At 42.8% G+C, this 13,338-nt stretch overlaps 1 protein-coding gene across 2 annotated transcripts in view; it reads left to right on the top strand.

Moving 5' to 3' along the window:
• The window catches only part of TOLLIP (toll interacting protein), a 32,178-nt gene that overhangs the window by 14,892 nt on the left and 3,948 nt on the right, over window positions 1-13,338 (top strand). The window contains exons 4-6 of one of the 2 annotated variants that reach the window (XM_064163147.1): window positions 1,153-1,305; window positions 3,242-3,332; window positions 7,704-7,724. In XM_064163147.1, the coding sequence (XP_064019217.1) occupies window positions 1,153-1,305; window positions 3,242-3,332; window positions 7,704-7,724 (265 nt within the window). The remainder of the gene's footprint in view (window positions 1-1,152; window positions 1,306-3,241; window positions 3,333-7,703; window positions 7,725-13,338) is intronic. The other variant, XM_064163148.1, reaches the window with a different exon arrangement.

Here is a 13,338-nt window from a genome sequence, read left to right as displayed (position 1 = left end):
AAAAATAACCTGCTTATACAATGCTGTTTCACTCAGACATACTTCAGTGTTATTCCAACTCAGGAGGAGCTTGGAAGCTTTCCCAAACTCAGAAATGCTGAGAATAAACCTGCCAAATGTAGTCTGGGTGTAGTCACTGGAATTTATTAGCAGAAACAGAGAGGCTACAGCTGAAGTCTGTGATTTGCCTGTTTTTTTTTTTGCAGCTTCTTACTCTGTGTAGTAAAACTTGACACTATAGCACTTGTGTGGACATTAAACAGCATCCAAAGGCCTCACTTGTTCAGTGAACTTTGTTGATGGGTTCATAGATTCATAGACCCATGGAATGGTTTGTGTCAGAAGGGATCTTAAAGGTCATCTAGTTCTAACCCCCTGCTGTTGGTATGAACACCTTCTGCTAGACCATGTTGGGCAAGGCCTCACCCAACCTGGCTTTGACCACCTCCACGGAGGGGGCATCCCCAGCCTCCCTGGGCAACCTGCTCCAGTGTCTGTCTTATTGCTCCCACACTGGTGGCAGATCAGTTCCTGTATCTGCTCTCGAATTGCTGAAGTTCACAATCTATTGCAGGGTAAACAGAAGCTGTTTGCATTCAGTTAATGACCTGTGATGTGGATCCCTCCTCTCCGGGGCCGTATTGGATGAGACCTTGAGCAGCTGAATCTGTTTGAGGAGTGTCTCTGCCCATGGTGGACAGGTTGGAGAAGTGAGGCTCGACAGGCCCCCCGGCAACCTGGTCTGGTTGAAAATGCCCTTTCTTACTGCTGGGGGAGATAGAACTAGATGACCTTTGGAGGTCCTTTCCAACCCAAACCATTCTGTGATGTCAGTAAATCACACAGACTAAGCTGTTGTCAATATGTTGTATTTCTAGATATGTTCTGGTTCAGGTTTTGAATTTCTTGCTATTAAATCTCTCCAATCAATCCATAATCCCACTGAAAGCATCCTTCATCCTCACTGGCACAGGGAATGGCTGAAATATTTACTAAGGCTTTAGTAGTTTCCAAAGGGATGGATTGAAGTTGGCAAAATGAACTAGCAGGAGACTGATGGAATTATTAGTGCAGAGTAATGTCAGTATTGGGTAGGTGTTTTGTTTTTTTCAGGACAATTAACTTGATGATGCTTTTTCAATCCCATTCCAGAGGGCCTTCTCAATGGATGACCGCATTGCCTGGACACACATCACAATTCCTGAGTCTCTGAAACAAGGCAATGTAGAGGATGAGTGGTACAGCCTGAGCGGGAGGCAGGGTGATGACAAGGAAGGAATGATTAATCTGGTCATGTCCTACACGGTAAGCTGAGGCTAGCAGAAGGAAGGCAGAGAAGCTTCTTGGGTAGCTGGAAGTGGAGTAGAAGTAGTTCCATTGTGCCTTAATGGGTGGTGTGTGTGTATGTGTGTTAGCCTCTAAAAGAACGACTTAAAACATTGGGAATAGCAGTTAAAAAATTAGTTAGATAGAAGGGAGAATTGAACTAGATGTTAGGAAGAAGTCCTTTACAGTGAGGGTGGTGAGACACTGGCACAAGTTGCCCAGGGAGGTTATGGATGCTTCCTCCTTGGAGGTGCTCAAGGCCAGGTTGGATGAGGCCTTGAGCAACCTGTTCTAGTGGGAGGTGTCCCTGCCTATGATGGGGATTAGAACAAAATGATCTTTAAGGTCCCTTCCAATCTAAACCATTCTATGATATTCAAATATATGTATTTATGCTGATTATATTCTTAGCTATATATGTGTATGTTTGTTACTGGAAATACTTCTTTGGGAGGTGCTAAATGAGTTTTTATTTTTATTTATCTGGGCTTGCAATAACAAAAATAAAAGCAGCTTGTTCTTAGAATCACAGAATGCATCAAGTTGGAAGGGGCCCTCAAAGGCCATCTTGTCCAACACCCCCTGCAGTCAGCTGGGATGTCACAGAATCACAGAATGTCAGGGGCTGGAAGAGACCTCAAAAGCTCATCCAGTTCAACCATGCTGCAGAGCAGGATTGCCTAGACCAGATCATCCAGGCAGGGCTTGAATATCTCCAGTACTGGACACAATACTCCACATGCAGCCTCACCAGGGTGGAGAAGAGGGGAAGGAGAACCTCTCTTGACCTACTAACTACAGCCAAGAAGGCCAAGGGCATCCCGGGGTGTGTAGAAGGGGAGTGGTGTGGCAAGAGAGGATCTCCTTCCCCTCTACTCTGCTCTGATGAGCCTGTATCTCTAGTGTTGTGTCCAGCTCTGGGCCCCTCAATTCAAGAAGAGCCTCAGAGAAATTATTGACAGAGCCACAAAGATGCTGAAGGGAGTGAAACATCTCCCTGCTGAGGAAAGGCTGAGAGTGCTGAGTCTCTTTATCTGGGAGCAGAGGAGCCTGAGGAGTGATCTCATTCATGTTTATAAAGATGTGAAGGGCAGTGAGGGGAGGACAGAGACAGGCTCTGCTCAGGGATGTCCAGTGATAGGACAAGGGGCAGTGGAGGCAAGCTGGAGCAGAGGAGGTTCCATGTGAACATAAGGAAAAAATTTCCCTGTGAGTGTGCCAGACCCTGGAACAGGCTGCCCAGAGATGTTGTGGAATCTCTTCTGGAGACATTCCAAACTCACCTGGATATGTTTCTGTGTGACCTACTCTAGGTGATCCTGCTCTGGCAGGGGCGTTGGACTGGATGATATTTGAATTCTGTGATTCTGTGTAATTGATTTAAAGTACTGGTTTGCCTCAAAAAGAGTTGAATTGAATTGAAGTTTGTTTCTGAGAGCAGTACACTGCTGTAATAAAATTCATGTTTGCTTTAGGATTTCATTTCTGATGAGTATGTTGTGTATTCCTTTCAGAAGACTAAAGCATGAAACCTGATTAAATTCCTGTATTAAAATAATTCATTTCAGTGATAAAATTAATCAGAATGCTGCAGAAAGCTCCTTTTGTGTTTCTATTGCTTTACAGGCAAATATCCTAGAAAAGGGTAGGGTGTCCCTGCCCATGGCAGGGGGGTTGGAAATAGATGATCCTTATGGTCTCTTCCAACCCTGACTGGTTCTATGATTCTAACTGCTTCATTTGCCAGGGGTTTGCTTAGCTTTGATTAGCACTTCATGTAGTCATAGTGTAATATAGAACACAGAAGATGCATTTGCGGTGTGACTGTTAGCAAATCCTGGTTTAATTGTTTGAATTGCTGGGGTTTAGGTCCTTTATTTCCTGAATTGTTCTAATCTGTGCTTTTTCTGTCAAGTCTTTGCCAGCCGCCATGATGATGCAGCCCCAGCCAGTGGTCCTGATGCCCACTGTATATCAGCAAGGAGTTGGATATGTGCCTATAGCAGGTATGTTTTCTCTACTTGAAGACTCTTAAAACTTCCAGGTGAAGGGTTTTGTTGAAATAACTTCCAGATTTCTCTTGGTTTCCAAGATGTAAAGGTAGCTAGAAATTATTTCATCTGCAACCATTTTTGTCATGATACATTTTGGGGAGGAGGAAGTGAGTGAGTTAAATGTAGGTCTGCTTTCAGTCTTGTGCCCTTTTTAAGGGAGCTGTGTGAGTTTGATTTAAATGGATTACAGTGATTTACAAGTTGGAACAAGTAGCTTGAAGGCTTCTCTTTTTGAGTATTTATTTTAGACTTGTGTCAGGTTGCTGAATAAATACCTAGCAGAATGTGTGCCCATTGAAATGGTGACAATCCACGTGTGAAAGCATTCTGACTTCAGAAAGTGCACCAGATGATTGCTGCTGCCAGAGCTGCAGCTTAAATAGCCCATGAAGGAATTGGCTCTTCTCTGATGCTTGGTTGGAAACTTACTGTGCAGCATATGAGACGTGCAGCACAGGGGATGAATAAAAAATGTTAGAGAGTTTTGGACACACATTTGTGTGTACAGAAATACATCAGGAGGAGCTAAAGCAAGTGTGGTCAGCTCTCTTGGACTGTGCAAAGTTCTGCATTGTATAGAGAGAATTTTTCACTTGGGATTTGTGGGTTTTCTTCTATCAGAGGTGGAAAGCTTAAAGCATGTAAACAAGGTTGGATTTGCCCTACTGAGACAACTGCTAAGGAAGGGTCAGCTGAGTTTTATTTGTGTATTTCACCTAAGAGCTCTTGTTGTGAGAATATTTCTGCTTTGATAGGTGTGCTTTTTAGAGAAATAGTATAAAATGTAGAGATTTTGAATTTCTTTGCCTACAAACTGAGTGATAAAGTGTGTTGAACATATATTAAGGACTGACACAGCAGATAGATACATTTATCATTTTTTGAAGACTCAATTTCTGACTGAATTCAAAACTTCCAAACCTGGAAAGAAGACTGGATATGTGACTTCAAGATTCATACCTCCTCTTTCATTTTGGTAGAGTTAAGTTAGAGCAAAGCATGGAAAAGTTTGGTTACATACAATATTCCCTGATGAAAACACGCAATTTCCTTCATTTAAAGAGCTTCATTTAACTTCATTCTCAGGATTTATATCTTGTTTGCCAGTGAATTAGTTTTAACTTTGTCATAAGCCAGGCTTCAGTGTAGCTTTTTTCTGTTTGAATTTCATGACATATTGGTTTTGCTTCTAGGTTCATCTAATCCCTAAATGCTGAAGCTGTTAGTAAAGTTCAAACATAGTTGTCTGGTGTGTGGTTAAAAGAAAAAAAGTAGCTGGTATAGTTCATCTAGTGATGCAATAGAAGGTGCTAGAGGATTTCTTGAACAGAGCAAAATGAGAATGTTTGTAGTGCAAAATTAACTGTGCCAGCCAGATTAGAAACAGCAGAAATGAAGAAACAATTGAAACTAGACCTAGAACTGAACAGAAAACTTTCAAAGTTGAAAAGAGCAGTGGTGTAGCTTGGTGTTCAGACTTGATGTTCTGTGAGTTTTCATAGATTCATAGAATGGGTTGAGTTGGAAGGGAACTTAAAAATCATCTGGTTCCAGCACCTTCTACTAGCCCAGGTTGATGAAGGCCTCATCCAGCTTGGCTTTGAACACATCTAGGGAGGGGACATCTGCAACCTCCCTGGACAACCTGTTCCAGTGTCTCACCATCCTCACTGTAAAGATCACTTCCTAATCTCCAGTTTCAATCTCCCTTCTTCAAGTTTCAGTCCATTGCCCCTTGTCCTACCCCTACAAGACCTTGTAAAAAGTGGCTCTGTTCTGAATTATCTGAAGCAGTTCCCTGAGGTCTTTCTTGAATTGAGGGTCACAGAACTGGACACAGTATTCAAGATGTGGCCTCAGCAGGGCAGTATAGAGAGAGGAGAACCTCTCTCGACCTACTAACCACAGTCCTTCTGATACACCCCAGAATGGCATTGCCCTTCTTGGCAATAAGAGCTTGTTGCTGGCTCATGGTCAACAATTTTCCTGTTTCATACCAGCAACTAATAAGGCTTTCCAAGTTATAAAAGGAACTGTCAGTGTGTCTTAGAAGGCATGGAGTGTTGTCAGGATGTTTTCTATATACTGAACTAGGTGCTCCTTCTGCATTCTCTTAACTCCTTCAGAAGGATGCCTGCTATCTACTGGCCTTCTATGCCCTCCTGGGAAAACTTCCATGCTTCCTGGGAAAACTCCATTGGGACCCTTTCATAGATGCATAGATGGTTTGGGTTGGAAGGGACCTTAAGGAGCCTCTAGTTCCAACCTCCTTGCTTCAGGGAGGGTGATGGTAGTACATGAGGGATTTTTGCTTTCTTCCCATGCTCTTAGTTGAGGTTTCTTATCTATCCAGTTCAAAATGAGTGTAACCAGTAAGCAAGTTCTGTTTGTTTCTTTCACAAGAAGCACTGAATAGCTCATTCTGTCTGAAATGGAGGAGAATCTGCTGTTGGGCAAGACTGTTAGAATCCAAGTCTTACCTCTGTTTGAAGTACAGTGAGCAGACTAAAATGCTTCTCCCAACAGTTACTGATTAGCTGTCCAAAATAATGGTGAGAGGGTGGTATCAGATTTAGTGGGTCACAAAGGCCAGGCTGTTTTAATTGTAACATAAAACTCCTGTTCAGAACTCAGTGTACAGAACTGACATAATTAAGGTAGAAGCAACTAGTTCCTCTGACATTGATCTCTGTCATACAAGGTGAGATAGGAAGGATTAGCAAGAAGGTGGTTAGCAGATGAGGCTTGAAATTTGTAGAATCATAGAATGCATCAGGTTGGAAGGGACCTCTAGAGGTCATCTAGCCCAACCCCCCTGAAGTAAGCAAGGATATCTCCAACTAGGTAAGTTGTTCAGAGACACATCAAGCTTGACCTTGAATGTTTCCAGGGATGGGGCCTCTACCACCTAGGCAACCTGTTTGAGTGTTCCACCACCCCCATAGTAAAGAACTTCCTCTTAGTGTCTAATCTAAATCTACCCTTCTCTAGTTTTAAACCATTGCCCCTTGCTCTGTTGCTACATGCCTTTGTAAGCAGTCCTTTCCCAGCTTTCTTGTAGGCCCCCTTCAAGTATGAGAAGGCTGCTATAAAGTATCTCCAGAGCCTTCTCTTCTCTAGGATGAACAATCCCAGCTCTCTCAGCCTGTCCATCAGGTCCATGTACTTCTTGTGTTGAATGCCCCAGAGCTGGACACAGTACTCCAAGTGAGGCCTCACAAGAGCAGAGTGGCAGAATCCCCTCTCTTGATCTGCCACCGTAAGTCACTCTTTTGATGGTAGATGTCACAGAGCTGTGATGAAAGCAGAACTGGCTATAGAATATTCTTGCACCAGGTTAATTTCCAGGGGTTTAAAACTGAAGCATTTCTGCCAATAGTAGTTGCTACAAACCATAGCTGCAATGAATGATTTATCTGTGGATGGGAAAATTGAACTTGTCAGTCTTCTAGAAGCTGAATTTATTGAATCACAGCATGGTTCAGGTTGGAAGGACCTTAAAGTTATCTAGTTCCAACCCTCCTGCCATGAGCAGGGACACCTCCCACTAGACCAGGCTTATGGCTTTGAACACTTCCAGGAAGGGGCCATCCACAGCCTATCCCAGTCTCTCACCATCTTCAGTGTTAAAGAATTCCTTCCTAAACTCCAGTCTAAATACACTCTCCATCTATCATCTCTTAATGTCAGTTGTGAGATGCTGTGGTGTGGTAGTTGGCTTACAGTCCAACCTCACAGTGCATGAAAGCAAACTACAAGTTCAGGAAACAAATTACACATCTTATCACTACCTAGTCCCAGCATAAGTAGGAAATCTGGTTGTACTTGTGTAAGAAGGAAGTTAATAAGTTAAATCCCAAGTGTTTCAGGGCCCTGAATACCATTTCTCCTTGAGGCAATGCTGTATGTGTATTACTCTAGATGCCTGTACCGAGTTGATGGGCTTGCTTGTGATGTTCCTGGTGTTTGTTCAGATAACCATGGGTGGATGTTGTCCTCTGTGGGCTGTAAAAGATAATCCTTGCTGCTAAACCCTGGCCTTACTTACTCTGAAAACATTCCTTCTAGTTATTACTCCTGGAAAAAAACAGCACATTGAGGGAAGTTGTTCAGAGCATCGGAGTGTGATCAGTTGGGAGACCAAACCCGAGCAGCATGCAGTTTTTTAGTGTTAGGGGGCTTAGGTTTTTACCCAATTGCCTCCATGTGTCCAACTTTCACCTTTGGAAGTTATATGATTCATTTCCTTTTTGAAATAGATTAATATTTCTTTCCCATGTCTTATTCCTTTCCCCTTGCCCCTTCATTTTCACCTGTCTTTAGGGCTTGAGTACTTTGCTCTGGGTAAGTTTCCAAGCTCTTTTCTCGCTCCCATCCTCTCTGACCTGAGTCTTTGCATGAACTCATCTAACCAGCTTTAATTGTTACAGCAGACTGTATCACAAGGTATTGCCACTTGGATGTCACAATAGAACAATTTAATGCATCACCTGGAAATTGTTGAAACTCCTCTAAATTGTCAGAAAGTCTTTGAAAGCATCTGCTTGGCTTCAAGCCATAATAATTAAAGTAATGGATGATGATGGCGTTGAGATGTGGTGTTAATGTCCTTCAGAAGCTGTTGTATGTCAGTCAGCTGTCCCAGGTGACAACACTGCTTTCCTAGAAGAGAAACTTTAATCTTGCAGTTGTTCTGCTGCTGCAAGATTTGGGGAGAAGCAGGTAATGTCATGACTTTTGGGGAGCGTCAAAGTGAAGAATGACATAGGAGAACAAGCACATAGAAGTTCAGCAATGCCATAAGAAAACAGCCTGCCAATTGCCTTCCTCAAATGAGCCTTTTTACAAAAAGATAACACTTTTTGTGGTCAGTATGTGCCTTTCATACACAACTGGTTTAGAGCCATGTCCACTCAAGCATCTAACTAGAACTCTGAAGGCAAATTCCATCCCAGGAAAGAGATTTTCCTTCAATTTAGGCTTGCTTTACTATCATGCCTTTGATTTCGAGTTGTGCAGAGATATTGTGACATCCTCAACTTTGATCAAAGCCTTGAGCTTCAATCAGGTATGTTCAGAAAATTCTCGAGTTGCTCCTTGTGAGACAAAAGAGCATTTCTTGATGCTCTGAATTCCAGACAGTTGCTGTAAATAACTGCTCTGGTTGTTGCAACGTTTGGTTTATTCAGAGTGGTGAAACTGAACTGTTGTGCAGTTCATAAACTTTTCTGGTAGCTTGCCAAGAAGCAACACTAAAAAATGATGGCAGACGTTTTAGTACTTTTTATTTCTGAAATAAGTGTCATTAAGACCTACTTGTGTATTAAAAACAATGATCCTGATTACTTCCTTTTAAATAAAATAATTTGTGCTGAGAAGGTCCCTGAGTTTGTTCCGAAAGAGTCTGTGCATGGCACACAATAATCATGAGCTAAGAAATGAAACATCAGACACTTGACTGAAGATGCAAAGAAAACCTTGTGTGATGCCTTGTGTGCAGTTGGAAAAACTTGACCCTGTTAATGTCTGCTTTGATGCTTCCACTGCTGCTCGTAGCAATTGACTGGCTTTTGTACCTACTGGTTTCATCTGTTGGAATGTCCCTGCTTCTGCCAGCATGTTGCCATCACCATGCCACTGAATGGGAGAACAGTGCTCCAGCTTCCTGCCTGTGACTCTCACCTGGGACCTGAGACCAAAACATGGGGAGTGGGCAGCTCCTTTGGTAGTGGATTCTGATGGGGTTTAGCTTCTGTTTTCAACTGGTAGCCACATGAGATGCTTGATGTGTAAAGCAGCTTTTTACTGAACTCAGATCATTTGCCAGATTTGTTTCAATGATTGCAGCTGTGGATTTGCTACATTTTAGTGCCTAGCTTACAGTTTATGCTTAAGTCTTGCTTAGTATTTTGTAAATCCAAAATTATGGATGTTTTCAGCCTGAGTGTGGAACAAGGCAAAAAAAATAACCCTCAAAGTACTCTTTACATTGAGCTCAAGTGTTGAGTTTCATGAAAAATTTGCATTTATCATGGAGGCTTTATTAAAAATCACTGTGATAGCAACTTCCTTTTGCATACTGTGTAATAATAGACAGCATAGACTAATTCTAGAACTTTAAGAGCTGAATAAAGTGATTTTGAAAACCATTAGTGAAGAACAGTTCCATCAAGAAATTCTTCCTCTTGAAAACTGAGTATCTAGATTGAAGATATTTCTGGAACGCTGCTCAGGTGGATGTTTGGCTTCATAATTCTCATGTTTTGATGAAAGTAGTAAGGAAAACTTTGTGCTGGCCTTGGGTTTGTTGTGAGGTTTTGATACTGACAAGACCCTGAAATGTGCCAGTTGTAGGAAGCTGTGGTACTCCAAATGAGCACATTTTATTTGGGCTAGTGTTTTAAACTGACCCTTTGTATGGGCACTTCCTAAACAATTTGGGCTGGCAGTCAGGTAGCCTTAGGGTGCTGATGGCTTACTGAGGAAGGCTGTGTTAGAAGTGAAACATAAATTCTATTGCTTTGTTCTTTCAGGAACTTTGCAACTGTATTTTGTGAGGCATTGCAGCTTTGTTCATCTCTTAAATGCTGGCTTGCTTGTAGGAAGCATGAGGAATGAGTTGAGGCTTAATGAACCTATAGAAGCGGGAGCATGAAATGCTGCTGGGTATGGTCACTGGATTGCAATGTTGTTGAGCACTGCACAGTGATTTGCTCCCAGGGCACATGTGATCTAATTTGCCTCATATTCAAACACTTAAAGCCAGACAGATTTACAATCCAAACAGCATAAGGAACTCTAGAGCTGAAGTTTAGGTTGTTTGCAGACCTCCATGGTAGTGGTGGGCTGACGATGGTTGGGCAGAGACACCATGCAAATGGAATGGAGCAAAACTACAAGTGGGTAGATTCAGACTGGATATTAAGAAGAAGTTAGTCACCATGAGGGTGCTAAGAACCTGAAACAGGTTATCCAGGAAGGTGGCAGAAGCCTCATCCCTAGAAGCTTTTAAGGCCAGGCCAGATGGGGCTCTTAGCAATCTGATCTAGTGTGAGGTGTACCCTGCCCATGGCAGGGACATTGGAACTAGATGACCCTTGGGGTCTCTTCCAGCCCTGACAATTCTTTGATTCTAAGATGTGAGGTATTAAATTTCTGGTGAGAGAGGCATTTCATTAGCTGCCAGCATGAACCTTTTCAAACAGGTGCAGCCTGTATGCCACACTTGTGGTGGTTGTTTTTTGCTTCTGCTGTAAGTTAAGATGGTTACAAGGAGAACTTTCAAATCAAGTTTGGAGAACATTGATAAGTATGGAGTTGCTTACAATTCAGTAACATCCCTTCAGACAGGGCACCAGTGCAGGTTGAGGGGAAAAAAAACAGTAGAGAGTACATTAGATGAAATCAGTTTCAGTGCACACAAACTGTATCCCATTATAGTTCTTAAGCAGCCAGAGCTGATGTAAGTTAATGAAAGGTTTAGCTGATCCAACCTGGAGTGTCAGTTTTAATACAACCTTTTGAAAGCTGATGGAGGGAAAGAAAAGATAATCAGTGAGGTGCTAAAATATTTGTACAAGTTAGAGCGAGCATAGTCACTGCTGATGAAATAGCTGCAGGGTAAAGAAAACCTTGGAGAAATGAGGTAAGTATTGAAAGTGCTTTTAATCTTTTTAGGAGATCTTAAGTGTAGCAGAGCTGCAGTCTGTTGGATCACTTCAGTACTTCAGACATTATGCTAAGAGAGATGAGGCTGAGAAGAGAGACACACTTGAAAATGCTGTTGGTTGTAGATTGCTTAATGGGGGGGTTGAGTCAGAATTCCAATAGAAGAGAAGCAGCTTTTGATCTGCTTCTGAGTAATAGATGAAACCTGGTTCTCTTAGTTTGAAGGTGTGTAGTAGTGGTGCTGCAAGTCGTCCATCCTTTGGTAAACTTAAGGAAAGCTAATTACAGTAAAGGCTTAATAACTCTTTTGAAAGGCTAATGAACAGAGAGAAGTGGTGAATCATCCCCTAATCGAGGGAAGCTTTTGGTGGGGCGCATCGTGGTTTTAAAGAGCTAATTGAAGGAATAGACAATTTCAGCCAAACCAAATAATGGACAATTTAAAAGGCCATTTGTCAAAATAAACTCTTAGCAGCTTCCTAAGTCTGGCTGCAGCAGGTTGCAAAAGAATCTCTTTACAATAAATGGGAAATAAAATCGCCCATTAGGGCGAGTGTTAAAAGTATTATGTGTAAAGCAAAACCTTAACTAATTTGTATCAGTATTGATTTCTATCATTGATTTATATCATTATTGATATTTGTATCATTATTGTGGTGATTGTTGTTACACATAAAGATCACTTCCTGAAAGTAGCAGGTGACTAACATGGGCCATGGGTAGTTTGGATGAAATGCTTGAAAGCAAATAGAGAACAGATACAAAAACTCTTTATCGTGCTACTGTGTGCAGCAGTGCCACGTTTGTGTCTAGGTGTGGGTAGCTCTCCGTGCCCTACCTTCAAAACAGTACATCAAAACTGAAAAAGTAACACTGCAAGGTGTGGGATGAAGGTAATCAGGAGTCTAGAACTACTAGAGAAGTGGAATAGTCCATTTTCAGCAGTGATAACAAAACGCTCTAGGTGTACCCCATAGCTGGTGTCAGGGTTTTGAAACAAATGATAGGTTTTTGAGCAATGGATTAATGATGGAACTGATTAAAAAAGGGACTTTTATCTAAGAATTCCTTCTTTTAAAAGGCTTTAGAAAACTCATTTTGTAAGACTGTTTTTATAGAGTGCTTTAACTCTACACAGACATACAAGAAGTCTATGAAAACTGTTAGATGAGCTTTGTCCTCTGGTTCAGGCACAGGAAAAAGCAGAGTGAATCCTATGTGACTTTGTAGAATGATCTGGGGGGAAATTTTAACCAGAAAAAAACACTTGCCTAGAATCATAGAATAGGTTGGGTTGGAAGGGACCTTAAAGATCATCCAGTCCCAACCCACCTGCCAGGGGCAGACACCTCCCACTAGCCCAGTTTGCTGAAGGCCTCATCCAACCTGGCCTTGAGCACCTCCAAAGGGGGATCATCCACAACCTCCCTGAGCAACCTGTTTCAGTGTCGCTCTACCCTGACTGTCAAGAATTTCTTCCTAATCTCCAATCTAAATCTGCCCTCCTCAAACACCAGTCCATTCCCTCTCGTCCTAATCTTTGCAAGCCCTTGTCCAAAGTCCTTCCTCAGCTCTAATGCAGCCCCCTTCAAGTACTGAAAGGCTGCTCTAAGGTCTGCCTGGACTCTTCTTCAGGCTGAACAACCCCAACTCTCCCAGTCTATCACCATAAAGGAGGTTCTCCAGTTCTCTCTTTACCTTGGTGGCCTCCTCTGGACCCACTCCAGCCATTTCATGTCTTTCTTGTGCTGGGGGCACCAGAACTAGACATAACAATACTCTAGGTGGGGTGTCAGGAGAACAGAGTAGAGGAGCAGAATCCCCTGCATTGTCCATGCTTACCAGGGTGGTCCTAGCCAGTGGACCTTGGTGCTTTCCTACTGCATTGCAAGGAAACCAATGGCATTAATTGAATTCTAAGTGTCATAGAATCAGGCAGGTCGGAAGAGACCTCCAAGCTCATCCAGTCCAACCTAGCACCAGCCCTAGCCAGTCAACCAGACCATGGCACTAAGTGCCCCAGCCAGGCTTTGCTTGAACACCTCCAGGCACGGCCAATCCACCACCTCCGTGGGCAGCCCATTCCAATGCCAATCACTCTCTCTGCCAACAGCTTCCTCCTAACATCCAGCCTAGACCTCCTCTGCCACAGCTTGAGACTGTCCCCTTGTTTTATTGCTGGGTGCCTGGGAGAAGAGACCAACCCCCACCTGACTACAGCCTCCCTTCGGGTAGCTGTAGACAGCAATGAGATCTGCCCTGAGCCTCCTCTTCTGCAGGCTGCACACTC

Source organism: Pogoniulus pusillus, chromosome 24, assembly GCF_015220805.1.
Source record: "Pogoniulus pusillus isolate bPogPus1 chromosome 24, bPogPus1.pri, whole genome shotgun sequence".
In the NCBI taxonomy this organism is placed as follows: domain Eukaryota; kingdom Metazoa; phylum Chordata; class Aves; order Piciformes; family Lybiidae; genus Pogoniulus; species Pogoniulus pusillus.
This window is presented reverse-complemented; position numbering and strand designations above follow the sequence as displayed.